The sequence below is a fragment of the Capricornis sumatraensis genome, chromosome 2, assembly GCF_032405125.1.
Source record: "Capricornis sumatraensis isolate serow.1 chromosome 2, serow.2, whole genome shotgun sequence".
NCBI lineage: Eukaryota > Metazoa > Chordata > Mammalia > Artiodactyla > Bovidae > Capricornis > Capricornis sumatraensis.
Genome location: NC_091070.1, coordinates 221,120,864 through 221,147,044, shown reverse-complemented (window position 1 = coordinate 221,147,044; position 26,181 = coordinate 221,120,864). Strand labels below are relative to the sequence as shown.

Below are 26,181 nucleotides of genomic sequence, written 5' to 3'. Positions count from 1 at the left end.
AGGCGGTGGTTCAAGCATGCTGACACTGGGACCTGGGCCCAGAGAGGGCAGGGCTGGCCAGGGGAGGGGGCACAGAAGACCCTCCCCCTGCCCAGGGGGCCCCCGGCTTCAGAAAGGGGCAGGAACACCGCAAGAGCCGAGAGCCTCCCCGGGCCAGGGGGGCAGGCCCGCCTCCTCCTCCCCCTGCCTGTGTCTCGGCTCCTCTCCCCTGTCTGTCTCTGTGCAGAGCGTGCCTCTCCCACCAGGAAGAGGGGGTGGGCTGGGGGCGGGGCCCTCCGCCCGCCCGGGACAGCTTCCTCTCCTCTCCTGCGGCAGTGGAGGCAGTGAGCGGCATGCCGGCGGGCGGGCGCCCTGGGCATGGGGACCCCGCGGGCGCCGTGGCCGCTCGTCTGGGCCGTGCTGCAGCTGGGCTGCTGGCCAGGATGGCTCCTAGGTAGGTGGGCCAGGGCTGGGCGGTGCGGGGTCAGGGCCAGGCCTCCCCCTCGCAATCTCTGGCGGGTGGGACTGGGCCCCCGAGGCCCAGCACGGCTCCCAGCAGGGTGCTGGGTGGCCTGGGACTGGTGAAGGGCCCTCTCTGGGCTCCGACTGCTCACCTGCCGTCCTCGCCCGGGGTGGGCCCTGTCCTCGCCGAGGGGTGGGCCCCGTCCCCCTGGGGAGCAGGCAGGAGGGCCTCGCTCTTGCTGGGAGCCCTGAGGGACAGGCGGGCTCGCACCCTCCCTGTAGGATGACAGCGCTGGTCTGCCAGAGCCCCAGACCCCGGGCCCGCCTGTGTTCTCCTGCGGGAAAACAGACTGGCCATTTCCGTGAGGGCACAGGCTGGACGGCCTGACGGTGTTTCTGTCAGCGGGGACCCGGCTCCAGTAACGCCCATTCAGCCCCCATCCCCTCGGGGGCCTGGGCCATGCCCCACTAGGTCTGTGACAAGGCGCCCTGGCGCACAGGGCCAGGAGCGTCTGCAGGGCTTCCAGAAGGGGCCTGGCCCCAGCACCCTCCTGGCTGTTCCCTGGGAGGCCCTGCAGGCCCATGGCCAGAGCCTCGTGGTCAGGGAGACACCCCTCCTGGCTCCCCTTGCCCTCAGCTGCCGTGCCAGGTCCTACCGGAGGGGAACACCAGGGAAGGGGGCTCCCAGTCGGCCCTAGGGCCATTCCTCTGGACCTCACTGGACTCTGGAGGCCAGGGCCTTGGAAGGGCCACGGTGAGGGGGGGCGGCCCTGACCCCTTGGCCGCCTGTCCTCGACTCCAGTGCCCAGAGCCCCTCAGGCGTCTGTGCCCGGCCCGGGCCTGGCCAGCAGAGTGGGGCAGCCAGACCTACTTGCTCTCCTTCCTCCCCTGGACTTGCTCAACGTGGACAGAGCAAAACTCAAGGCTGTGGGCAGCGGTCCAGGAGCCTGTATTCACAAGGCGCCCCGTGGGGAGGCCTGGGGGTCCAGGCACGGCGTTGGGAGGGGTGGGGACGGGCTGTGTGTCATCCGGGGAGAAGGGCTGAGGCTGGGGTGGGGGTGACTTGCCTCCGGTGACCTGCTCCCCTCCAGGGTCCCTTCCCAAAGAAAGGAAGGATCAGAACGTTAAAGGGGTCGGCGCTGGGGGGCTTGGGACAGCTCCCTTAACTGCTCTTAGCGGAAATTTTCCCACCTGCAGCTTGGGGATAAAATGCCTACTGTATAGTGTCATGAGAATTCCATCTTGTAAGAACTGTCTGGCTCTGCCTATGACATACTTTTTCTAAGTCAGATTCTTTATTTTTTTCAACTTACAATCTTGAAAAGTATTTGAAAGATACAGAAAAAGTACAAAAACACAGCAGTGAACACCCTGCACCCAGAGTGGCCAACTGGCGACCCTGGGTCAGTGTGCTGGGGCTGCCGTGGCGACTCCGCCGCAGGCTGGCCACGTGGACCTCAGAAGCCTGTGGGCTGGCGGCTCTGGAGGCAGGAAGTCAGAGGGTCCTCGGGGTGGCAGGGTCCTCTCCGCCTGAGGCCCCTCCCAGCCCCGGGCAGTGGTAGGGATGCTGGGTGTCCCTCGGCCTGTGGACGCATCACCGCAGCTCTGCTCCATGTCACACGACGTGCTCCATGTGCAGGCCTGTCCATGTCTTCCCCAGGAAGGACACAGGCACAGCACGTTAGGGGCCACAGACCAACCCCTCATCTCGACCGATCCTGCCAGCGAAGACCCCGTTTCCCATAGGGCCGCATTCTGGGGAGCCGCTGAACGCCTGGGTCTGGGGCTGGCACAGCCCACAGCCCTCTCGGTCCACACACAGCAGTCACAGACACTCCTAAGGCCCAGGGCGGTGGCCCTGCTGCAGGCCCACTGTTCAGATGCCCCTGCGTCCCGAGCCTGCCCTCTGCCTGGCCCCTTCCCAGATGAGCTGAGTCAAGGACCCCGCCTCCTCGGACCTCAGCAGGCCTCCCTCTCTCTGGCTTTGTCGGGCCTGGCATTCTTCTCCTCTTTCTGTAATCAAATCTCTATTTCATTTCCGATATGGAAATCCTCAGAATTATGATGTTTTGAGGTATAATCGGTCTGCCTCATCATATTCATTTCAGGCATACCATGTAATGATTTCACACTTGTATATATTCCAAAACGATCATCAGAGTGGGTCTGGCTAACATCATCACCATATACAGGCACCAGTTTTTTCTTGTAAGGAGGACTTTCCAGATCTACTCTCCTAGCCACTCTCAAATATGCAGTACAGTATTCTTAACCCTAGCCCCCATGCTGCAGACCACACGCCAAGGACCTATTATACCTGGAAGCTTGTACATTTTGACTGTCTGCACCCATCCCCCCACCTCAGCCTCTGGCAAAGGCCGACCCTGGTGGCTCAGTGGTAAAGGACCCCCTACCAACGCAGGAGACACAGGAGACGCTGGTTCCGTCCCTGGGTCGGGAAATCCTCTGGAGGAGGAAATGGCAACCCACTCCAGTATTCCTGCCTGGGAAATCCCATGGACAGAGGAGCCTGGCGGGCTACAGTCCGTGGGGCGCAGGGAGTCAGACATGCCTGAAGCGACTGAACACGCGCCGCTGGCAAATTTCTGTCTGTTCTTCATACCCACGAGCTCGGTTTTTATCTTGCTTTGTTTGGGGGTTTCTGTTTGTTTCTTTGCTTTTTAGATTCCACATATAAGTAAAATCAAATAGCATTTGTCTTTCTCTGTGCAACTTACTTCACTAAGTATAATATTCTCCAGGCCCATCCATGTTGTCGCAAGTGACAATATTTCATTCTTTGTTGTGGCCGAGTAGTATTCCGTTGTTTAAATGAACCGGATCTTCTTTATCCATTCCTCTGTGCACGGGCACTTAGTTTGTGTCCACATCTTGGCTGCTGAAGACGATGCTGCTATGAACATGGAGGTGTGTCTTCTAAGTGAGCGTTTCCTTCACATAGAAACCAAGTGAAACTGGTGGATCGCGTGGTAGTTCTAAGTTTAGTTTTTAAGGAGCCTTCATACCTCACACCGGTTTTCAGTTCTCTCCACATCCTCTCCGCCACTTGCCATCTCTAGCCTTTTCGATGATGGCCGCTCCGGCAGGTGCGAGGGGCCAGCTCGCTGTGGGTTCTGTGCATTCCCGATTCCTGCTGATCAGTGACGCTGAGCACCTGCCCATGTCCCTGTGGCCCACCTGCACGTCTTCTTGGGGAAGATGTCTCCTCAGGCCCTCTGCCCAGTTTTTAACCAGATTGTTTGGGTTTTTGCTACTGTTTTAAGAATTTTTTATATGCTCTGGATACTAACCCCTTATCAGACGCATGATCTGCAAGCATGTCCTCCCGTGCGCTAGGCTGCTTCAGCTTTCGATGGTGCCCTTTGCTGCGCAGGCGCTCTCTGGTCTGATGCAGCCCCGCGCTCCTGTTTTGGGCTGTCCTGCAGGTGTGGGCATTTCTGAAGGACCCAGGAAGGGCGTGACTGTCCTTCACTTGTAGGAGGTCACAGGCATGCTGACCCTTCTTGGGACACCTGTTGGGGACCCCACTATGGGGCCACTCCCTCCGGGCCCACTGCAAAGGAGAGAAAGGCACACCCTTCCCTTTGGGATGAACTGGAGACCCAAGGCAGGGACCCCACAACCCATGAGCAGTGCTTTCAGCACCGCAGGTGGGTGTTGCCCACATCAAGCATCAGACGGCAGCTGTGAGACGCAGTCTCTGAGGGCACTCAGAGCCCTCCTCGAGGCTCACACCCCACCCCGCACCCACTCTTCCCCCAGGGTCTCTCCCCACTGACCCTGCTGGGGCTCAGCTTGCTCCTCAATCCTCTTCTCAAAGAGAAAAAAAAGGCCTGGGGCCTCTCGTTGGCATTCTATTGCTACAGAAATAGCCAACGTTTAAATGTTCAATTCATAAACGATAAGAGCTGACTTCACAGGCGTTCCTACCGCAGAGATAAAGTGAGGCCCCCCGCCCCGGACTCGGGAGGAAGCTCGGTACCGCCTCGCAGGCCAAGGCTGAACAGGGCCTCGTGCATCGCAGGACCCAGGCCCCTCAGCGGTCCGCCGCCCCAGGCTCCCGCCCTGTCCTCCGTCTGCTCTGCGCCTTTTCTGGACTCTTGCTCGGAGGAGCCCATCTTTCTCCCTCTGGGGGCCGCGAGGTACCCCGTGAGGGTCCGCTCTGTGACCCCACATCCCGACCCGGCCCCCGGGGCCCCTGACAGTCAAGGCCGTGGGAGGCGAGCGCCCCGTCGGAGCTCGGTCCTGAGCACCCAGAGGGGATGGGCTGCCCACGATCACTGCCTTGCAGGCACCACCCTTGGCCAGGCCTCAGGCCCGGCGGCCTCCAGCCCCGGCCTCCAGCCACAGCGTGAGGCCCGGTAGGAGCAGGGTGGGCATCTGGGAGGAGGTAGCATTGCGCTGGAGGAGGGGCTGAGAGGCGGTGGGGGTTCTCAGGGTCCAGACGGAGCAGGGCTTTGTCGGCCACCAGCAGAGACCTGCCGTCCCAGGGCCTGAGCAGGCCGAGGGCAGCTGTGTAGAGACAAGGCTGGCAGCCCAGGGTCCAGCTCATCCAGTTCCGACTCCATGAGGCCCCACAAAAGGTCACAGATGGTGACCGATTCAGGCCGGGGGTGCTGCTGAGGGCCTGACCTGAAGGCGGGCAGGCCCCTCCTCCCCAGACACAGGGCCCGCCAACAAATGTCCACGCAGGGGCTCAGAGCAGGGGGTCTGCTGGGGGTGCCACGCAGGAGCAGGCTCACTCAAGGCCTCGGCAGGTGGGACCAGAAGTGGTGTGGGTGCGGCGGGTGGGGGCACAGTCTGGGAGGGCCAGTCTGGGGTGTCCATGAAGCCCCAGACTCAGGCTCGCCGCGGGTGGGAGTCAGGGAGCACCGACCAGGGGCCACGTGCAGAGCAGGGATGGGCTGGGCCAGCAGAACCAGAACCAGCGTTCTCGGCTCCGTACACCACCACCACCACCGCACGGCTTTGACCGAATCTGTGCTCAGCTTGTACATAAAGCAGTGGGGCTGGGTGGGGGGGTCCTCCAAAGAAGCGAGGAGCCGCCTGGAGGGGCACTGGCGGGGAGGGGCGCTGGGGCGGCTGTCCGCAGACCGAGAGCTGGGTCCAGACCGGGCAGCCGCGGGCCTGCCGCTCCCTGCTGTGGCTCTCAGGGCCCGATGTGCAGCTCAGGGGCCACCCTGCACCCTCCAGCCACACGGCCCCTCCTTGCGGAAGGGGCACCACGGCCACCTCGACTCCGAGGGGGGTGCAACGGATATCTCCCAGGAGGGGTGTCATCCCCCCGCCCAGCCAGCTGGTGGGTGTGAGCCTGTGAGGGCACACATGTACGCGTATGTCAGCAAGCAGGCCCCTGAACGTGGTGTGGCGTCCCCGGGTGGGCCCTGGCAGGCTGTGGCGGGCCTGGATGGGGGCGTGCAGGCAGAGCTCAGACCCATCCTCAGATGAGCGGCGGCCCGGCTGGCCTCTGAGCACCAGTCCCCGAGTTGTGGCAGAACATACAGAGGGTCTCTCGCTCACCGCCTGGTCAGCAGTGCCCACCGTGGGGTGGGAGATTCCAACAGTGAGCCTGTCCGGAGATGGAGCTTGTCCCCCTCCACGGGACGCTCCCAGCGGTTACCCACCCCCGTCCCCCACTCAGAGCAGGCAGGACCCAGGGTGCTGGAGTTGGGACCGTGCAGCTCAGACTTGCAGGGACTGGCGACTGGGATTCAGCAAGGGAGAGGGTGGAGGCCCTCTCACCTTGGGAGGGGGCAGAAATGAGGGCCTGGAGGTCAGAGGCCCCAGGTCAGTACAGTCAGAGGACAGAGTCCCACCACGGAGCTGTTGGTGAGAGCTGAGCGCCCTGTCCCCGGGGACCAGCACGCTGTCCAGTGGCGGGAGCACGCTGTCCCCGGGGGGGAGCACGCTGTCCCAGGGGGCGAGCGCCCTGTCCCCCGGGGCCGAGCATCCTGTCCCCCGGGGGCGAGTGCCTTGTCCCCCGGGGCCGAGAGTCCTGTCCCTGGGGGGAGTGCCTTGTCCCCTGGGGCCGAGCGTCCTGTCCCCGGGGGCGAGCGCCTTGTCCCCAAGGGCGAGCGCCCTGTCCCCCGGGGCCAAGCGTCCTGTCCCTGGGGCGAGTGCCCTGTCCCCCGGGGCCGAGCGTCCTGTCCCTGGGGTGAGCGCCCTGTCCCCCGGGGCCGAGCGTCCTGTCCCCCGGGGCAAGCACCCTGTCCGCGGGGGCGAGCAGGGCATGGGGGCAGAAGCACGTGGCGGAGCCTCCTCGTTGGTGGGGCTGAGGGAAGGTGAGGGGCCGGGGCCGGGGGCTGTCCCTGCCCACCTCACGCCTGCTCTCCCCACAGAGGCCTCCAGCAGGCCCTGGAGCGCCCTCACCTTCTCTCCCGCCCGGCTGGTCGTGCCCGAGGGGGCGAACGCCACCTTCACCTGCAGCTTCTCCAGTAAGCCGGAGGAGCACTTCGTCCTCAACTGGTACCGCATGAGCCCCAGCAACCAGACGGACAAACTGGCTGCCTTCCCCGAGGACCGCAGCCAGCCCGGACGAGACCGGCGCTTCCGCGTCACGCCGCTGCCCGGCGGGCAACAGTTCAACATGAGCATCATGGCCGTCCAGCGCAACGACAGCGGCGTCTACTTCTGCGGGGCCATCTACCTGCCACCCCGGACGCAGATCAACGAGAGCCACCCCGCGGAGCTCACGGTGACAGGTGTGGGCGCCGGAGGCCCTTGCACGGGGTTGGGGTGGGAGCCACCGGGGCAGGGTGGTCTCGGGTCGCCAGGCTCTGCGCTGGGCCTGCATCCCACTCCCAGGACCGTGGTGACCCCTGTCCTCGCCCTCCACGGCTGGGAGCACCCCCAGACCCACTGTCCTTGAGGAAGGGGGCTGGCAGTGGGGCCTCTGGGGGTGACCTTGTGCTTGGAAGCCCTGCCCAGGGGCAGGCTTGGAGACCGCATGTGAGGGCCTAGGACTTGGAGGAGCCGACTGCTGGGTCCCTGGCTCTGACCCCTGTCCTCCGGCCCTGCAGAGGGGGTCCTGGAGCCGCCCACGGAGCGCCCCAGCCCCCAGCCCAGGCCTGAGGGCCAGATGCAGAGCCTGGTCATCGGCGTCACAAGCTTCCTTCTGGGGGTCCTGCTGCTGCTGCTGCTGATCTGGGTCCTGGCCGCAGTCTTCCTCGGGGCCACTCGAGGTGATGGGTCCCCGGAGGCACTGCCCCTTGCCCCCTCCCTCGCCTCCTGCCCCAATCCTATCCCCTCTGTGTCCCCCATCAGGGAGGGTCTGGACTGGGCCTCCAGGGCCGGGGGTCCCCTCGGAAACCCCTCCACTGGGCCTGCTGGGTGCTGCCCCTCCCCTGGGCCTGCTCTCGGGAAGCGGGGGAGGGAAGATAGCCCCCACCATGGCCGTCACCCAGGCTGGACCTCAGCCAGGGCATTGAGCTCTTCTAACCACCAGGCACCCGAGGTGACAGCCGCAGTGACGCGCCCGCGTGGGCGTCGTCTCGCCAGGGGCCGCACCTCCTTCCCTCAGATGTGTGGGGGAACGTGCGGGGACCACTGACGGCGTGCCCACTGTGCTCCCGACGGTGGCCGGAGGAGGGCCGCTGGGCTGACCCGCACAGGACACCCAGGAGCCTGCCGGGCCCTGGGGCTCAGACAGCTCAGGTCCCAAGGGGGCTCTGGGGGCTGATGGGGAGGCCGGAGGACCCAGCGCCTTTCTCGGGGCCCAGGGACCCCCAAAGCCCCAGCTCACGACTGCAGGGCCTTGGGCCTCCCTGACTCGAGTACTTCTCTGCAGGGGGCTGCGCCTGCAGGAGCCAAGACCAGCTTCCGGTGAGTGTCCTTCCCTTTGCACCACGGTCAACTGGTCAACTGGGCGGAGCCGCACTCGGGGCCGGGCAGCCTCAGAACAGCCACGCCCCTCACCCATCAGTGCCTGTTCCAGGAGGGGGCGTGTGTGCGCTCGCAGGCACGCACACACGTGTCCACCCTCGGAGACCGATGACCATCCCTCCCTCTCTCCCCTAGAAGGAGGGCTCCCCCTCTGTGCCGGCTGTCACGGTGGACTACGGGGAGCTGGACTTCCAGTGGCGGGAGAAGGCCCCAGAGCCCGCGGCGCCCTGCGTCCCCGAGCAGACAGAGTACGCCACCATTGTCTTCCCAGGCCGCAGGGCATCCGCCGACAGCCCGCAGGGGCCCTGGCCACTGAGGACCGAGGATGGACACTGCTCCTGGCCCCTCTGACCGGCTTCACCAGCTGGGCAGAGTCCTTCAGACCCTCCGCCCAGAGCCAGGGCTGGCCGCGTTCCCTGGAGAGGCGTGTGGTGGAGAGGAGAAGGGTGGGCCACCGAGGGCTTGAGCCCAGCCCACAGGGACCTCCCGGCACCTGCCAGCACCCGCCAGCCCTGCCTGGCTCCCCTTTCAAGGCTTGCAGCAATCCAGGGGCAGGAAGCGTCACTGTCCCTAAGGGCAAGGGAGAGAGCCTCGCCCAGGACCCCAGGCCCAGCCCTGGACTGTGATGCCTGGAGCCACCCTTATACATGCCCACTGCCTCCCAGGGGATCCTGGGGCCTGGAGACTGCTGTGGCGCAAGCCGGTAGACCCAGAATGGGTCCCTCGAGGGGCGCATGGGGACGTGCATGAGGTCAGGGCTCCCCAGGGCCTCTGGCTCCCCCAGGCCTGGAGAGAGCCAGGGCAGCGGTGGGCCCTCCACCTGCAAACACACCAGGCCCTGGTGCAGCCCAGGAAACAAGCAAAGGAGGGAGCTGGCAGAGCTGCAATCGGCCGCCGAAACCCTCCTGGGGGCGCGGGGTCTCCATGCATCCGCACGTCTCCTGGACTCCCATTCACGGTGCTACTCAGGGGGTCTCAGCCAGGCTCCCCCCAGGGTGCTGGGCAGGTCCCCTCCTGAGGCCTGCACACGCACTCGGGCCGTGTGGCCAGGGTCAGCTTGGCCTGGGTGGGGGGCATGCGTCCCATGCAGGGGTCCACACGCCTGCCCTACTCTGTTACACTGTAATTAAAGAGTGAGAACACTCCAGGAAAGGCCCGGAGTTTCCCTGCTCTCTGTTGGGGGAGGAGTGGGGAGGGGCTGGGCAGGTGGAGGACACAGCGCCCCCCTCCCCACCGCCTCACTACCCAGGAGCACACTGGCCTCCCAGGCCCGACCCCCACACTCACACCGCGGGAGCTGAAAGCCATCCCCCAGGACCCCCTCCAGCCTCCAGGGCCCTGCCCCCGACCCCATGCCATCAGCCTGCCCCCCGCACGCCCCCAACCAAGCCGCTGGGCCTGAATGTCCTGCTGCAGCCCCACAGGCCCCACGTGAAGCCAGCAGGCGGCTCCAGTCCATTCCGTATGGCAGGGGATGACCCTGACCAACAGGACAGACACCCCAACCCTGTGCCCAGAGCACAGAGGCCTCTCGAGCCCACACCCTGTGCCTGCCGCCCCTGGACTGCCCCGGGCGGGGGGAAGAAACCAGGCCGGGACCCCAGCGGAAACACTGCCTGGGAAGCTTCGCCTGGAAAACCCGGCAGGTTCTGTGGGGAAACTGCTCCAGCAATGGTAGAACCTAGTCCAGGGCAGCTGTGGCGTTAACATCCAGAAATAAACGGCTTTCATACACCCAGCAAGAACCACTCTGAAGAAAAAGTGATAGAGAACATTCCGCCGACGACAGCAGCCAGGCCTAGCTTTCACGAGAAAAGCGCGAAGCCGCCAGGGCAGCACAGGGCACAGGCGTGGCACTGTCTGAGACGTCAGTTCCTCCGCATTTAACACGATCCCAGTAAAACCCACATTTCTACAACTGTAAGGCTGGAAAACAAACAGGCGAGTGAGTAGCAGCGAAGAAACCCCGGAAAGGAAAGTGAAAGAGGAGCAGCGTCATCAGCTCTGAAACTCGGGGTCCTGGGCGCAGCGGCGTCAGCGCACGAGGGGCCCGGAATAGGGCCCACGAGGAACTGCGGGCTCTGTCAGGTGGCCTAGGAAGCCTTAAGGTGGGCCTGTCTCGCTCGCCCGGGCTCCCACCAGTCCCAGCCCCGCTGGACGCAGGAGGAAAACCTGCCAGAACTTCACAGGGAGGGTGGAGATGGCTTCCCAAGGTGCCGGGAAGAGAAGATGGGGAAATTCAAGTGTAAATTGGGGGAAACCCTGCAGCGTGGGAGAAACCTGCTCACCAGCACACTGGGGGCAGTATTTAAATATCACGCAGGAGGCTGATACTCCAGTTACAGGAGACAGCAAGGTCAGAGATACAGGGGAAAGGAGGGGAGCAAACGACACGCACACACCAGCCACGCGCCACATGTACACACGTGCACACACGGAAAGGACGCTGATTTTCACTCAGAACCAGAAAACTGCAGGTCACATCCACACCTGTGAACCAGCCAACACGGAGAGTGTGCTCACACCCCAGGCAACTGTGCCGGGAAGAGGCCCTGGTGTCGCGGGCTATTCAGCGGTTAGTGGAGTGTGCCCTTCAGTCGACACCCGGGCCGGGGGCGGGGGGGGGGGGGGGGGGACAGGAACGGAAGCCCCAGGGGTTCACAGTGCTGAGGGCAGGCGGTGGGGCGGCAGAGGCCCCCAGGCCTGGGCTCTGGGCGAACTGGCTCTGGGCCACCGTGTGCAGCGGGACCCAGCCCACGGTGCAGGGCAGGCTGGAGCCGGGTCAGGAGCCGTGGGGGCCGCTCGAGCGTCAGAGACGCCACAGTGCACACCGAACATCTCCCTGATTCACACACGCTGAGCAGGATTCAAGACCACGCGTTCATACTGATGCAAGAAAGATTTCAAAGACAAAAGAGCGGGCAGCAGGGGGCCGGAAGTGGCCCGGCCGCGGGCGGGCAGAGCCGGCGCCTGGCAGCCTCGCCCAGCTCAGCGAGACCGAGAGCGGCGCTCCGCGCTGCGCATCCGCCTTCCCGTAACGCGGCCCCGCGCCCCACTCACTTTTTCCGTCCCCGCTTGCCCCGGCGCCCGGCACCGCGCCCACCCCCACCCACGCGGCCCAGCGGGCCTGTCCCTGCAGCAGAGTCTGCGCGGCTCCTGAGCCGCCGGGCGGGGAGCGGGGGGTGCGCCTCGGGGCTCCCCGCCCCCCGCCGGAGACCTCCGGGCAGGACACCCCCCGCCCCTCCCTCCCCACGCCCCTCTCCCCACCCCCCTCCCTTCTCCCCCTGCCCCCCCGCCCCCCACCACCTGCGCCCTCCTGACCCAGTCTACGGGGCTGGGGGCGCGCCAGACACTTCAGCAGAGGAGCCCCAGGTCCCCCGGGGCCTGCTGGCGGAGGGGTGGGGCTGTGGCTGAGGGTCTCCAGAGGAACCCAGCTTAGGCCACTGAGGCGGGGCTGCTGTAGGGGCGGGGCCTGGGCCTTCAGCCTCAGTGGACCCAAGGCCCTGCGGCCTGTGGTCAGGTGTGGACGGAGGCCACTGCGGTCTGCAGTCCCATGTGGACGGAGGGAGGCCCCTGCGGTCTGCGGTCCCGTGCGGATGGAGGGAAGTGCCTGCAGTCTGGGCGAGGTACCTACGTGTTTGGAGGCTTCAGAATGTGGGACCCTCCTTGCGGCCCTGTACCTCCACCCAGATGGTCTGCCCCATCGCTGACGGGGGGCCCATGTTTGTGATCCCTGAGCCCCCCCACTGTGGTCTGGGGCACACTGCGCCCGCCGCAGGTCAAGGCCGCCTCTGACGTGTCACCCCCCAGCCCCGCACTTCAGGCCCGGTCGTCTGAGCATCAGGAGGCACTCTGCAGCCTGCTCCTCGGGCAGGAAGAGGCCCCGATGGCGCTGACCACACATACAGGCTGGTGGCCCCCAGCCTCTCGACTGCCCCAGAGACGCCAGCCCCTGGTGGCCTATCCACTGGCCACAGGAGCCACACACCAGCCTCCCCAGGTCCCTTAACTCAACCCAGCCAGGGCCCCAGCCCCCCTAGACTCAGCTTCTACTGGTCCTTCTGGCAACGTGTGGCCGACCTGAGGGCATGGTCTGGGCACGCCCTGCCTTAGGTGCAGCTGAACCACTGTCCCCCCACCCACAGTGGCAAAATGCATGACTGTCTTCTGTTTTTATGTTTTTACATCAGTCCAAATTCCAAAAACCAACTATCAAATTCTATTATTTAGTCGTTTAAAATATAAATTAATTTTAAATTCTGTCCACCCACATTCACAGCAGCACTGTCCACAGTAGCCACAAGATGGAAGCAACCCAGGTGTCCCGACTGATGAAGGATAAACAGAGTGTGGCCCGTCCACACAACAGAGTACTGTTCAGCGAAAGCAGGAAGGAAGTTCTGAGCCGTGCTAACTGTGGATGGACCCTGAGGACACAATGCTCAGTGACGTGGGCCAGACGGAAGGGGATGGACACCTGCAACCCGCTTACCTGCAGTGGTCAGAGCAGCCAAACTGTGAAGACGGAAATCACATTGGGAGGTGCCAACAGGTGGGGAGAAGCGGGGGAGTTAGTGTCGGGGAGGGGGGGTGGTCTCCGTTTAGAAAGATGCAGAGTCTGGAGGCTTGGCCAGAGACTGCTTCCCGGCCTCCCCCCAGGCGTGGTGGAGGGGGGCCTGCAGAGGAGACGGAAGGGAAGGCGTACGCTCCCTCCCCCACGGATCCACGCAGGGACAACGGCAAGCACAAGGTCACGGTCGCCTGGGAAGGGCAGGGTGGGCCACTGTGTGCCCACCTAACAGGAACAAGGAAAAGAGTGTGCCAGACAACACCCTTCTCACTTGCAGGAACAGCATGTGAGCCACCGATCCTTTTAAGAAAATAGTTTGCTGTTATCCATTAAAATAAAAAACTATGGAGACTTCTGCTGTCACCCCCACAGTTGAGAACCCATCCTGCAGAAATGAGGGTCTCGGTTTATAAAGACAGATGTTCAGAGCGGCGCTCTGCAGCAGCAATAATAATCACAGCAACGTGTGATTGTCCCCCCTGCATGTCCCCAGCAGGAGTCGGGCTGGCCCCGGGCACGGCCCTGCTCTTGAGCCTGGAGAGCCAGCACTGCGGATGCACGAGCAGGGTGTGAGTCTGTGCTGCTGTCTGGGCTCCGCAGGAAACGGACGCAGGATGGAGGTGCAGGGCTGAGGGAAGGGGCCCCGCACCAGCACCAGACCGCAGGGGCAGGCCCCGTGCGCAGGCACACGGCCCAGCCCGACGCCTGCGCGCGAGGGCCGTCAGCTACCGGACCACAGACACGCAACCACTCCAGTCGGGTGCAAAGAGAAACACCTCTGTGATCTTCCAGTTTACTCCCTCCTTTGTGAGCCTCAGGAGGAGAGCGGGCTGCTCTCATCTTAAGGGCAGCAAGGGGTGCGGAGAGACTCTGAGTTGACTGATTAAAACATGCACTTGTGGCCATTGAAACTGCTTTAATCACACGCAGTGGAAAACATTCAAAAAAGAACTATGTGGGAACCACCAAATGGACGGCAAGCTGGTTTCTACCCCAACCTGTGAGGTCATCACAAGCCGCTGAGCCTCAATTTCCACATCTGGAAAATGGAAATAGTACCCACTTCACAGGCGGTTTGATTTTATTAAATGGAACGGAACATACAGAGCATGAAACACACGGGAAAGCTTGCAGACCTTTTCTCCTTTCCCCTCTGCGCACACACGGAAAAGGAGCACAGCCCTGGAGTCCAGAAAGACAGAGGGAGACAGACAGGAGACGGGAAGGAGAGAGACAGAGACAGGGCAGGGGAGGGAGGAGAGGAGGCAGACACGCAGGCGTTCTGCTGGGCCCGACTCTGTGACCCGCCAGGCTCCTCAGTCCGCGGCAAGAATACAGGAGTGGGTAGCCTTTCCCTTCTCCAGAGAATCTTCCCAAGCCAGTGATCGAACCTGGGTCTCCTGCACGGCAGGCGGATTCATTATCATCTGAGCCACCAGGGAAGCCAGACGCCAGATAATCCCAGCAGAGGCGGAACCAGTGAGCTGGAAGAAAAGTCAGGAGAAACTACCCGGAATGCCGCGCAGAGACAGGAAACGAGGGGAAGCACACACAGGAGAGCCAGACGCATCCGCGAGCAGGGCAGCGTGCAGGCCCTCGGGCCCCAGAAGCGCTGCAGTGGAGCCAGGCACCCAGCCAGTGCCTGTCCGGGCTTCCTGCGGCTGCTGGGACGAGCCCACAGCAGCACAGCTCTGGGTCCCGCTGGGCAGAGACGGAGTGTCCTCCGTCCATCCTCCTGGAGGCCCCAGGAGGAAATCTGTTCATGGCTTTCCCCAGGTCCCAGGGGCCACTGCAGCCCCGGCCCCACAGCCAGCCTCCGTCTGCAGACCCAGCGCCACAGACCTGCTGCCCCTCCGACCCCCACCCTCCTTCTCAGAACCCTGGGGTAACAGCCAGCCCCCCCATCAACCCAGGGTAACCCCCATCTCAAGGCCCTTAGTCTCGGTCGCGGGGTCCCTTTGTCACAGAGCTCACAGGTTCCGGGGTGAGGACACTGACAGCTGGGGGAGCCCGGATCCTGTCTGCCGGACCTTATCCCTATTTCAGGTTGGAGGTCCTGCCGGTCCAGTGAGATCAGGAAGAGAAACGGAAGGAATAACACCGGGAGAAAATGACAAAACAGACAGTCTGCACCAGAAGCCTGGGGAGGCCCGACCCACCTGGGGGCCGCCCTGCGGCCATGACGGAGCTGGGGACGGCCCAGGGGCAGGTCCATCGAGTCTGGTGGAGGAAGGAGGCGGCCAGCAGAGCACACGGCCATCCCGAGGGGCCTAGGTTGGAGCAGCCTCGGGGTGCAGGGCAGTGGGCAGGGGGCAGAGGGGCAACTCCTAGGACTGGGGGCCCCGGGGAACGGGGAGTGGGGCACTACCCCGGGACAGTCACCCAGATCCGCAAGCAGGGCCAAGGCCCTGCACGACCCCCTGCAAGCCGACAGTGGGACCCAGGCCCGGAGAGCAGGGCGAGCCTGGCCCAGATGAGCCGCCTGACAACAGGGGCCTCGAGCCCCGGGCACCAGACCGACCGGGCTCAGGCAGCACAGGCCTCAGTGCAGAGGGAGCTTTGGGGGGGCCCGGCCGTCCTGAGCCCAGGGATGCTCCCCATGGCCTGTCTCCCTGCCCGAGGGCGTCGCGCCCTAACCCAGGCCCGCAGCAACAGCTTGGACCTCAGAGAGCCAGGACGGCGCCAGCAAAGGGGGCCACCACTCCAGGACGGCCAGGTCAGTAAGGCCAGCTCTGCCGGCTTGAGAGGCCTCTTGCCCTGGCTGGCGTGCGTGGGTGGAGGGCTCACCCAGAAAGAGGCTGGCCATGTGCCTGCAGGACCAGCTGGGACACTGGGCCGAGACTCAGAGGTGTGACAGTCGGGGCCGGCCCAGAGCACCCCGGCGGGACGGCAGTGGCTTCACATGAGCAGAGGGTATCAGTCGCCCCAGTTCTGGAGCTAGAAACCCCCATCAGGTGGCCCAGAGATGTGCTCCCTCTCAAGGCTCCAGGGAGGGTCCCCTTGCCCCCTACTGCTGGGGGCTCTGGGCATCCGAGCATGTGTGCCAGGCTGCCTCAGTCCCGGCGTCATCCCCACAGGGCTCCCCCGACCGTCCTCTCCCCCTCTGAGGGTGCTCCCCTGACTGTCCTCTTCCCCCCCGAGGGTGCTCCCCCGACCGTCCTCTCCCCCCTGAAGGTGCTCCCCCGACCGTCCTCTCCCCCGTAAGGAGGCTCCCCCGACTGTCCTCTCCCTCCATGAGGGTGCTCCCCAACCATCCTCTCCCTCCGTGAAGGTGCTCCCCGACCATTCTCTCCCCCCGTGAGGGTGCTCCCCCAACTGTCCTCTCCCTCCGTGAAGACGCTTGCTCCTGCTGGCCCCCTCTCAGTCCTGATCTCAGCTGCGTCTGCACACACCCCCCTGCTGCCAAACAAGTCACAAGCTGAGGATTTGGGGGCTCCAGGGGCACAAATCAGCACAGAGGGTAATGCAGGACACCGGCCACATGCACCTGTGACCTCTGGGCCTCCAGAGAGCCCCACCTGCCCTCCGTGCTGGTTTCTGGAGCTTAAACCTGAAGACGGAAAAGGGGCCTCAAACCACTGCCCCAAAGCAGCAGGTAGAAGGGGTGTCCTTCCAGGGGGCCACCGGGTGCACACGCTCAGGGCCCCCATCCCACCACTGCCTGGAGCCTAAGTGTGACCCCAGAAAGGGGGCGGCCCCTGCAGGGGGCTGACAGTGAAGGCAGCAATTTGGGGGGGGGGGGGGCCTCCTGGCTCCCAAGGGACTGGCTGTCCTGAGTTCCCTGGGGACCCTTGGGCCCTCTGCTGCCCCGAGGCTTCCTGGACACCCCCAGTGTTGGAAAGAGAGTGCAAGACGTTTCATGCTGCCCAGAAGCCAGGCTAAGGAGGTAAAGGATGCCCCAGAGGTGCTCACCGTGTGCGACTGGCCACCAGGGAAACCGACCAACCCAGAAGGTCCCTGCAGGGCCCTCCTCACGGGACGTCGGGGCCTGAAACGTGGCCGACGGGGAGGGTAGTGAACGGCAAGCTAAAATGAAGTCACGCTTTGCAAAAAGAGTTTCTTCAAGAAATGCCAAAAAGATCATCATAGTTGTGAGTGAGCAAGGGAATCTGCGAGCGTCACTTTTTTGTTTTCCCAAGTTTTCTAGGGGTGTATTTTATTTCTATAACCAGAAAGAAAGATGTTACAAAGAAGAGGAACCAAAAAGGTGCTGGGCGGGGACCCAGCTGGGGTGGGCAGCTGCCCCCGCCCCCCGCCCCTCCAGGCAGCTGCTCCTGCCCCTCCAGGCAGCTCTGGGGCGTTTCCTCCTCCGGCCCCGGCCCCATGGCTGGCCGGCTCGGGGGAGTTTGGCAACTGCGGGCAGACTTCGCAATGGGATCAGGGGTGTCTAGAGCCCTGGGGACCTTCCCCAGGCTTTGAAGTAGAAAGAACAGAGGAGAGACGACCCTGGACAGACACGCTGCTGCTGCTGCTGCTAAGTCGCTTCAGTCGTGTCCAACTCTGTGCGACCCCATAGACGGCAGCCCACCAGGCTCCCCCGTCCCTGGGATCCTCCAAGCAAGAACACTGGAGTGGGTTGCCGTTTCCTTCTCCAATGCATGAAAGTGGAAAGTGACGCAGGATCCCTTTATTTCTCGCTCATAAGCCAGAAAGTCGTGAGCCAAGCAAGGCTAGAGGAAGGCCGTACCGACAACCGAGCCCCGTGTGCTCCACTAGGGTCCCCGTGCCCCCTCCCACCCCAGGCCCCCAGCCCGCGGACAGCCTTGGGAGGGGGCCAGCGCAGGTCACCCGGGGGCAGCCCCCTGCCCACGGGACCTCTGCCCCTGCCTCCCAGCGCCCACCGCCTCCCAGCGCCCTGCCCTCCACCCTGCCCCTGCTGGGCACCAGGGCCGGACCCAGCCAGGGATTCATCAGGAGGGCTGGCAGCGCCCCGCAGGCTTGTCTCCAGGGCCGGGGTGCACCCTGCCCAGCCTCACGTTCTCCAGGACCTCCTGCAGGGAAAACAGGCAGAAGGAGATCTCCTCGTAGGAGACCCTGGCCCCACTCTCGAACAGACAGGCGAAGGTCGGCACGCCCCCAGGGGCAGGCCCGATGGACGCCAGGTCCGAGTAGCCACTGGGGCCCTGGTAAATGACCCAGGGCTCCGTCCAGCTGTGGGGGTCCAGCGGGGACCGGCTCAGGCGGATGCCCATGTGGAGCCGAGCCCTGCGCCCCACCGGGTGGGAGTACAGCAACCACGTGGGGCTCTGCGACAAGGCTGCAGGGGGTCCCAGGAGCGCTGAGGCCCGGGAGCCCCAGTTCTCACCAGGCTCCCCGGGGCCGTCGCCACAGCCCTCCGTCCCACCCAGCCCCTCGCCCCGACTGGTGTCTCCAGTGCCCTCCTCTGGGGCCTCCCTGGCCCCAGGACAGAGGCGTGGAAGGCAGAGGGGGTTGCTGGTGCCCGCGGACCACCCCTCATCCCTCCACCCGCTGGCGGGAGGGGCTGGGAAGCCCACGATGCTGCCCTGGCAGCCCCGGGCGGTCTCGGCCAGGGCGGGCACCAGCTCCCCGGGCAGGAAGGAGGTGCCTTCGTCCACGCTGAGGGCCTGCACGCGGCTGCCCAGGGGGCTCCGAGCGTTGCAGTAGAGGACGCCGCCGGCCCGCCCGCCGTCCACCGCGGCCAGCTGGCACTCGCCCGAGCGCAGGCTGGGCACGAGGCCCCCACGCTGCCAGGTGCGGCCGTGGTCGTCGCTGTAGAAGGCGAAGGACTGGGGGCGGGTCCTGCAGATGCGGCCGAAGCACTCCCGCCGGACCACGTGGTAGGTGTAGGCCGGCACCAGCAGACGGCCAGAGCGCAACTGCACGCCGTGGCCGGGCCCCACGGCAAACGTGGCCCAGTCTGCAGGAAGGAGGGACCCGGGTCACCCAGGAGGGGGCAGCTGTGGCCGCAGGCAGGCGGCACCACCACCCCGCGGGACAGGGAGGGTCGGGGGCCAGGGCCGCTCATTAGGGGACAGCTCGGGAGGAAGCCCCCACCCTCTGCTCCTCCCGGCCCCTCCCCCAGGCTGGACAAGCCTCTCGGGTCGTCAGCAGGAGCTGCAAGCCGAGGCGGCCCCGGGCTGGGCTCTCAGCCGGTCCCCGAGCACGGATGCATGGCCACTGGTGGTGCCCGGTGACCCAGTATGCCCAGGCAGAGGGGCAGCTGAGGGCTGAAAGGTCTGGGCAGCCCCTCCTAGCAATGGGATCGAGTCCCCTGGGGTGGAGTCCACACCAGCAGAGAGCTCCCACCTGCCAGAGTGTGAGTGACCCCTGGGTCAGCACCCACAAGCCAAGGGCAGGTTGGCCCCAGAGGGCAGTGGGTGGTCAGCCCTCAGGGAACCCACAGCAAGAAGACATGAAAGCTCTGGGGTCAAGCCAACCCACCTACTGCAACCCTAGACGGGCGGGGTGGGGGCGGGGGGGCGCCGAGAAGGAAGGGGTGAAAGATTGACCGTCCGGGGCTTGGGGCCAGCAGGCTCAGTGCGCTGGCAGAGGCTCGGGAAGGCAGGCGCTGGGGCTGGGAGCGGGGCGAGGCGGATCCTCCAGCCCAATACCGGCCACCTGCCCCGGGTGCACACTCCGCCCCATCCCGGCTCAGACGTCCCGCCCCTCGCCCCTTCGCAGGCCCGGCCGCGCCCACCTACCCTGCTCAGCGCTGCCCACCGCCTCCGCCGTGAGGTCCCGCGCGCCGCCCCAGCTGCGCCCCGCGTCCCGGCTGGTCACGCAGCAGAGGCGCGCGGCGTTCCTGCCCGCGGCGATCTGCGCGGCCTCGGGGGTGCGGCCACGCACGGCGATGAAGAAGAGGAAGACCGTGGCTGTGCGCTCATCGTGCACCGGGCAGGGGTTCATGGAGCGGTGCTCGTCCAGGGCCGCCGTCCCCAGCACGCGCGGGGCGCCCCACTGCGGGGAGGGGCCGAGCCTCAGTCCCGCGTCTCACGTCCGTCCGCGCGGTCCCCGAACCCGCCCCCCAGCGCGCTCACCCGCACGGAGCCCCCGTCCAGGGCGCCGGTCCTCTGCACCAGACGGTGGGCGTGGGCGTCGTCGGGGCTGAGCCTCTGCTCCGCGAAGGCCAGCAGGGAGGGCCCGGGGGTCACGAGCAGCAGCGCGGGCACGCGGTAGGTCAGGCCGGTCCGCTCGCGCTGGAAGAGGACGGTCCGTGCGGGGACACGCGGGGTCCCCATGCTCTGCGGGCGGGGCGAGGACCCTGCGTCAGCGGGTCAGCAGCGAGGCATTCCTCCAGGCTACCTGCTGGTCCCTCCAGATGGGCGAGGGTTTTCTGCGGGTGCCGGGGTCCCACTCACCTTCCCGTGCCCACCCCAGAGACCACCCTGTCCCAGGCCCCTCACGCCCCCCCCTCCCCCGTCCAGGACAACCCCTCCCCGACTACTGCAGCTCAGATGTCTTCCCGTCCTCAGCATCACCCAGGGGGAGGGAGCTGGTTGGTGTCAGAGCCCCTGGACCCTGCCCACCCACGTGCTTGACTCCATCACTACGACCGCCCAGCAGGAGGCTGCTGAGGGGCAACAGTCAGGCTCCAGGGTTTGGGATAAGGAGGGGCTCAGTGTCCCCAGACAGAGGTCCCTCGACCACAGGAGCCGTGCAGACGCCACATGCAGAAGAGGCCACGGAGGGACACGAAGCTCGCTCATCTGCCCCACACGCCTGCCGAGGCTTTCCGGAGGAAGACCACCACGCTGCTGCTCTCAGACTGGGGTCCGCGGGGCCAGGGGGCTCAGGGGAGTGCCCAGGAGAGGCAGGGGCGGCCTGCTGACCCAAGAGGGGCCCCGGCTGGTCTCCTGCACATAAAGGTCCCGCACTCCAGGCCCCAGCAGGGGAGGGGACCCGTCACCTGCCCCGAAGGCTCCTGAGCAAGGCTGGGGCTGCGGGAGGCCCAGCAGAGATGCCCTGCCAATAAGCACCCCAAGTAGCTCACACTTGTATCCGCAAGAGAGCCAGGAGCAGTACAGGCTAGCGGGGGTAGTGAGAGGGACCCCAAGGAGGTCAGAGAGGTCACCACGCTGCGGCCCTGCCCTGCCCTGCCCGCTCCAGGCAGAAAGGAGTCGAGGTGGAGTTGATGGTCTGCTCTCAGGGGCAGGGCTTTGAACTTGAAGAGCAGCGGCGCCCACACAGGGATGGAGGAAGATCCGTGCCCTCCTTGACGGGCCTCCAGAAGTGGGAGCACACTCAGGGAAGAAGCCAAGCTGGGGGTGTGGTGAAGAAAGGGGGGCCTCCCAGAGCTGAAGCCCAGAGGGGAGGCACAGGGGAGGCTGCCACCCCGGGCATTGGCCACCCCCAACAGGAGGGAGCGTCTGTGGGTTCAGCCACCATGCAGAGGGCCCCTTCCGCAAGGCCGTCTGACCGCAGCCTTGGCCCCACTGGCCCCTGCCCTGGTCTCCCAGCCCCGCTTGCCCACAGGCCGGGCTCCTGCAGGAGTGACAGCGTGGCCTGGGCAGCCTTTGCGGGGGCTGCCCCGCTCCCAGGAGGATGCATCTGAGGGAGGCTCGCGAGGGCGGGGCCTCGGGTGGGCTGCCCTGGGCTACACAGGATCTGGCCTCCTGCACAGAGCTGGGGGGGCCCCGGCTGTATCCAGGGACAGGACTGAGTCCGCTCCCCTCCCCGCAGCACAGAGGGGTCCCGAGGCTGCGACGGGAGCGAGGAGTGTCTGAGCAGTGGAGGCCTGAGAGCCAGACACGCAGCGGTGACCAGACCGGGTGCTGAGGCGAGGTAGTCCCGGCACAGCGAGGCCGGCGCATCCAAGGACACAGTCGGGATGGAGAGTGGGGCAACCAGGACGAACGCACACACTTCCATGCCTGAGATCCCCCAGGCAGACACACACTTCCGCTCCGGTCCACCTCTGCCCAAGACCGCCTGCCCGCTGGGAGGCTCACGGGCAGCCGGCCCCGCCCCGCCCCCACTGAGCCCTGCAGACTCCGCCCCGCCCCCACTGAGCCCTGCAGACCCCGCCCCGCCCCCCACTGAGCCCTGCAGACCCCATCCCAACTCAGCCCTGCAGACCCCGCCTCACTCCAGGCCCGCCCACCCCCCGCCTGGGGGCGGTGCCAGAGGAGCGGCTTCCTGCGTCCTGGAAGCCCCGGGCCACCCGGCTCTGCATCCAAAGGGCGATTGTGCCCCAGCAGGAAGCAGGTGCTGGTGCCGCGTGCCCGGCAGGCTGCATGGACACAAGGGGACATTCTCTCCCCTGGGGACCCCGCGCAGCCGATGCCAGCAGAAGCAGGAGGCGCGGGCTCCGCCCCCACTGCGGGCACAGGCAGCGGGAATGGACTGTCCAAAGGCCCGCTGGCCAGTGCGCCCCCTGCACAGAGCGGGTGGTGCTGCAGGGCACCCAGGGCCCCCGCGCCCGGGCCAGGCCCTGGGTCCCTGCAGAGCCCCAGAGTCTCAGGGGGCCCCGCAATCTAGGCAGGAGAGCAGGCCCTCCAGCTCACGGCCTGCTCGGTTGGGCCAGTGTGGTGGGCTCCAGGCGCTTGGCTGCACCAGGATGGCTGTGCCCCAGGGTTCAGGGGAGACAGCACCCATCCACCCGCCCCAGCGTGGACCTCCCCAGGGGCGATGCATCACAGAGGGGGAGGCAAGGCCTGGGGAGGAGAAGCGACCTCCAAGACAGTCTGGGAGCCCCTGGGAGTCCCTGTGTCCAGGCAGGGCCCGCACTGCAGTCCCGCAGCCAGTCCTGCCTGGGCCCTGCCCTGGAGCTCGAGCCAGCCCGGACCCCTGCCCACACCCTCCAGGCCAGCACACTGGTCCTGTGGGCCTGCCGGCAATGACACACTCACAGGAGGTCACAGGCCCTTTGCACTCCAGACAGGTAGACCTGGCTGTCCCCTCAGGATGAGTCTCCGGCCTAACCCAGGTGTCCCGCGCCCTGTCCAGGGCGAGGCCTCAACTGTAGACACTCCTGCCTGCTGGAGTGTCGCCTCCAGGCCACGTGAGCAGCAGTGCTCGCTGGGCCCCGACATGCAGTCGACACCCATCCCATCCTCTAAACCTACACGGGGGCCCTTCAGGAAGTCTTCCCATGAGAGAGGACCCTCGTCCACAAGCCCACTGCCCCCACCCCAAAGAGGGGCAGGTCCCGAGCCCCAGGGGCCGGGTAGAGGTGCGCGGAGAGGGGCTCACCGGGACAGCAGAGCAGTTGTGGGGTGGCCGCAGGAGCGCCTGCCTCTCCGACCCGCTCCCGGGGAGACAGAGCCCGCTGTGTGGCCAGGAGCTGGGTGCTGGCCGCGGCCCAGGGCTGCGTCAGGGCCCAGGACCGTCCCACCAGCTGTGTGGCTTTGGCACGGCAGAGATGGGGCGGGGGGCGAAAGGGCCCGCGTCAGGACAAGGACGCCCGGAGCCCCCCTCTGCTGACTGACTGGCCTCCCCCTGGGCGCTCATCTTCCAACAAGGCCATGCGGGGCCACAGCTGACCTCCCTGGGGGGCTCGGTGTGGAGGCCCAGAGACGCCTCCCACGAGGAGGCGAGTGAGCGCTCTGTGGTCCTTCATCCCCGCCCCCGGCACCCAGGGTGCCCGGCCCTTTGGCCCTCACTGGGCTACCTGTCCTGCCCCGTGTCTGGGCTGCCTTCTACCCGCCACGGCCAGGGCGGCTCACCAGAGCCAGGCCCCCACAGCCGGAGGATGGGCCCCTCCGCAGAGCAGGCTGAGACCTGGCACACACCACTCTGCCCACTCCGGGGGCCCCAGGATGTCCCCAGCGGGCAGCCAGTGCCCACATAAAAGCCCAAGGGTCTGCGGTGAGCAGAAAGGGGAAGACAGGTGTGAAGGGAGGGTTAGCACGGCCCGGAGTCTCTAGAGCCCACCCGAACTGGAAGGGAGGGCCAGCTCCCTCAGAGAGCCAGGCCCAGGGACACGGGCCTCCAAGCCTCTCCAGAGCCCGTCGGGCAGCCCCACGGGGCAGGGCGCCTGCGGGCCATGGAAGGAGGCCCCCCCCGCCCCACACACACACCCTGGTCCCTCTCTCAGGCGTTTTAATGTTTTAGTTAGTGTCCGCTTTTTTAAAACATGGAGATCTTGCCTAAGAACCTGCTTCCCTTGAAAAACCACTGTCTCTCCCCAGCTTCCCCTGCACACCCACCCCAGTCAGCTGCAGCCCCACCCACCAGCCCCGCCTCCAACAACATGCGGCTACAGCCCCTTCGGAAAGGAGACCCACAGAGTCCGGGCCTCCAGCTTTATTGGCCACATCAGACTGCACGTTAAAGACTCTTCTGGACAGACAAGCAGACGGATTGTTCTCAAAGTTGTCTGTTACAAGCCACATGCACTTTACCTTGTGATAAATACCCCCAATTTTCCCTCCAAAAAGACAGTGCCAGTTGACACTCCTGCCAACCTCAAAGACAAGAGTAACCGCCACTGACTCTCCATGGCAGTTTTGTGCTCTCGGTTACCATGCAGCTGAGAACAGCCCACTTGCACGGTCCCAGCCATCTGGGCAGCAGTAACGGTCTGACACCGGCTCGCCAGAGACAGCCGGCTCACTCGGTATTGAGAGGCCTCCACGCTTTCTGCTTATCCTAGATTTACTCGCTTGCCCACATCAGCTGAGCAGGGATCGTGTTTTCTCTGGCAGTTGGCAGATTTGCCTGAGGCTCAGGCCAGTGATGGGATTTGAGTCTTTACTTTTTAGTTTATTTATTTCTGGCTGCACTGGACCTTTTCGATGTCTATCTTCGTTTATTATTTGTTTATGTCTGTCTGTGCTGGGTCTCCACTGCTGCGCGAGCCACTCTCCAATGCGGCGCACGGGTTCCGTCACAGCGGCCGTGCTCCTCGCAGAGCACCGGTGTGGGGGCCGCAGGCTTTGGCAGCCGCGGCCCGCAAGCTCTGCAGTTGCAGCCCCCGGCTCTAGAGCGCAGGCTCAGTAGCTGGAGCGCCCAGGTTTAGCCGTCCTGTGGCATGTGGGGTCCTCCCGGGTCAGGGATCTAACCCTGAATTGGCAGGTTTTACCACTGGACCACCAGGGAAGCTCGAGGCCTTCTTTAAAGCAGGATCGTTTTCCCATCCTTTGTTTGGCTGTCTGTCGGCTCTCATCCGCGGCCCGTACACCCCTCCCGGACTCCTGTCAGGTCGGCTCATCCGGGATCTGATGCCCTGTCTCCTCTCTTCCTCGCTATTTCCCTCTCTGCATTTTCCTCTGGATGGAGGATCGAGGAATCTCCCAGGGAGCGGGGGAGGGGTGGGGGGAGGGGGCGTTTCCTGCCGACCTGGATCTCTGGTCCATCCTGCATGGACTCTGTTCATTTTTTTTCTGTTTCTAAATATTGTCATTTAACACAAGCTGGAATCAAGATTGCCGGGAGAAATATCAATAACCTCAGATATGCAGATGACACCACCCTTATGGCAGAAAGTGAAGAGGAGCTAAAAACCCTCTTGATGAAAGTGAAAGAGGAGAGTGAAAACGTTGGCTTAAAGCTCAACATTCAGAAAACGAAGATCATGGCATCTGGTCCCATCACTTCATGGCAAATAGATGGGGAAACAGTGGAAACAGGGTCAGACTTTATTTTTTTGGGCTCCAAAATCACTGCAGATGGTGACTGCAGCCATGAAATTAAAAGATGCTTACTCCTTGGAAGAAAAGTTATGACCAACCTAGATAGCATATTCAAAAACAGGGACATTACTTTGCCGACCAAGGTCCGTCTAGTCAAGGCTATGGTTTTTCCTGTGGTCATGCATGGATGTGAGAGTTGGACTGTGAAGAAGGCTGAGTGCCGAAGAATGGATGCGTCTGAACTGTGGTGTTGAACTCTTGAGGGTCCCTTGGACTGCAAGGAGATCCAACCAGTCCATTCTGAAGGAGATCAACCTTGGGATTTCTTTGGAAGGAATGATGCTAAAGCTGAAACTCCAGTACTTTGGCCACCTCATGCGAAGAGCTGACTCATTGGAGAAGACTCTGATGCTGGGAGAGATTGGGGGCAGGAGGAGAAGGGGACGACCCAGGATGAGATGGCTGGATGGCATCACGGACCCGATGGACATGAGTCTGAGTGAACTCTGGGAGATGGTGATGGACAGGGAGGCCTGGCGTGCTGCGATTCATGGGGTCGCAAAGAGTCGGACACGACTGAGCGACTGATCTGATCTCTGATCTGATTCTCAAATTTGCTGCAGTATATCCCGTATTCTTACTGAAAATTCATTCTTCATAAAGTCCCCCCATTAAATTGTGTCCAAGTGAGCCGCTGCCTGTTCTGAGGGTGAGAGTTCACCTTCTCTTTGAAGT

The 26,181-nt window shown here is 64.5% G+C and overlaps 2 protein-coding genes across 2 annotated transcripts; one reads left to right on the top strand and one right to left on the bottom strand.

Moving 5' to 3' along the window:
- Positions 1-329: 329 nt before the first annotated feature.
- PDCD1 (programmed cell death 1) lies at positions 330-8,927 on the top strand. Its single transcript, XM_068966296.1, has 5 exons — positions 330-433; positions 6,801-7,163; positions 7,482-7,643; positions 8,249-8,283; positions 8,479-8,927. Exons 1-5 carry the CDS (start codon positions 358-360, stop codon positions 8,692-8,694), a joined length of 852 nt encoding a protein of 283 aa, XP_068822397.1. The 5' UTR covers positions 330-357; the 3' UTR covers positions 8,695-8,927.
- Positions 8,928-17,823: 8,896 nt separating this feature from the next.
- On the bottom strand, positions 17,824-20,112 carry NEU4 (neuraminidase 4). Its single transcript, XM_068962118.1, has 3 exons — positions 19,912-20,112; positions 19,576-19,831; positions 17,824-18,791 (listed from the first exon to the last, which is right to left on the bottom strand). The coding sequence occupies exons 1-3, from the start codon at positions 20,110-20,112 to the stop codon at positions 17,824-17,826; spliced, it is 1,425 nt and encodes a 474-aa protein (XP_068818219.1).
- Positions 20,113-26,181: the final 6,069 nt, after the last annotated feature.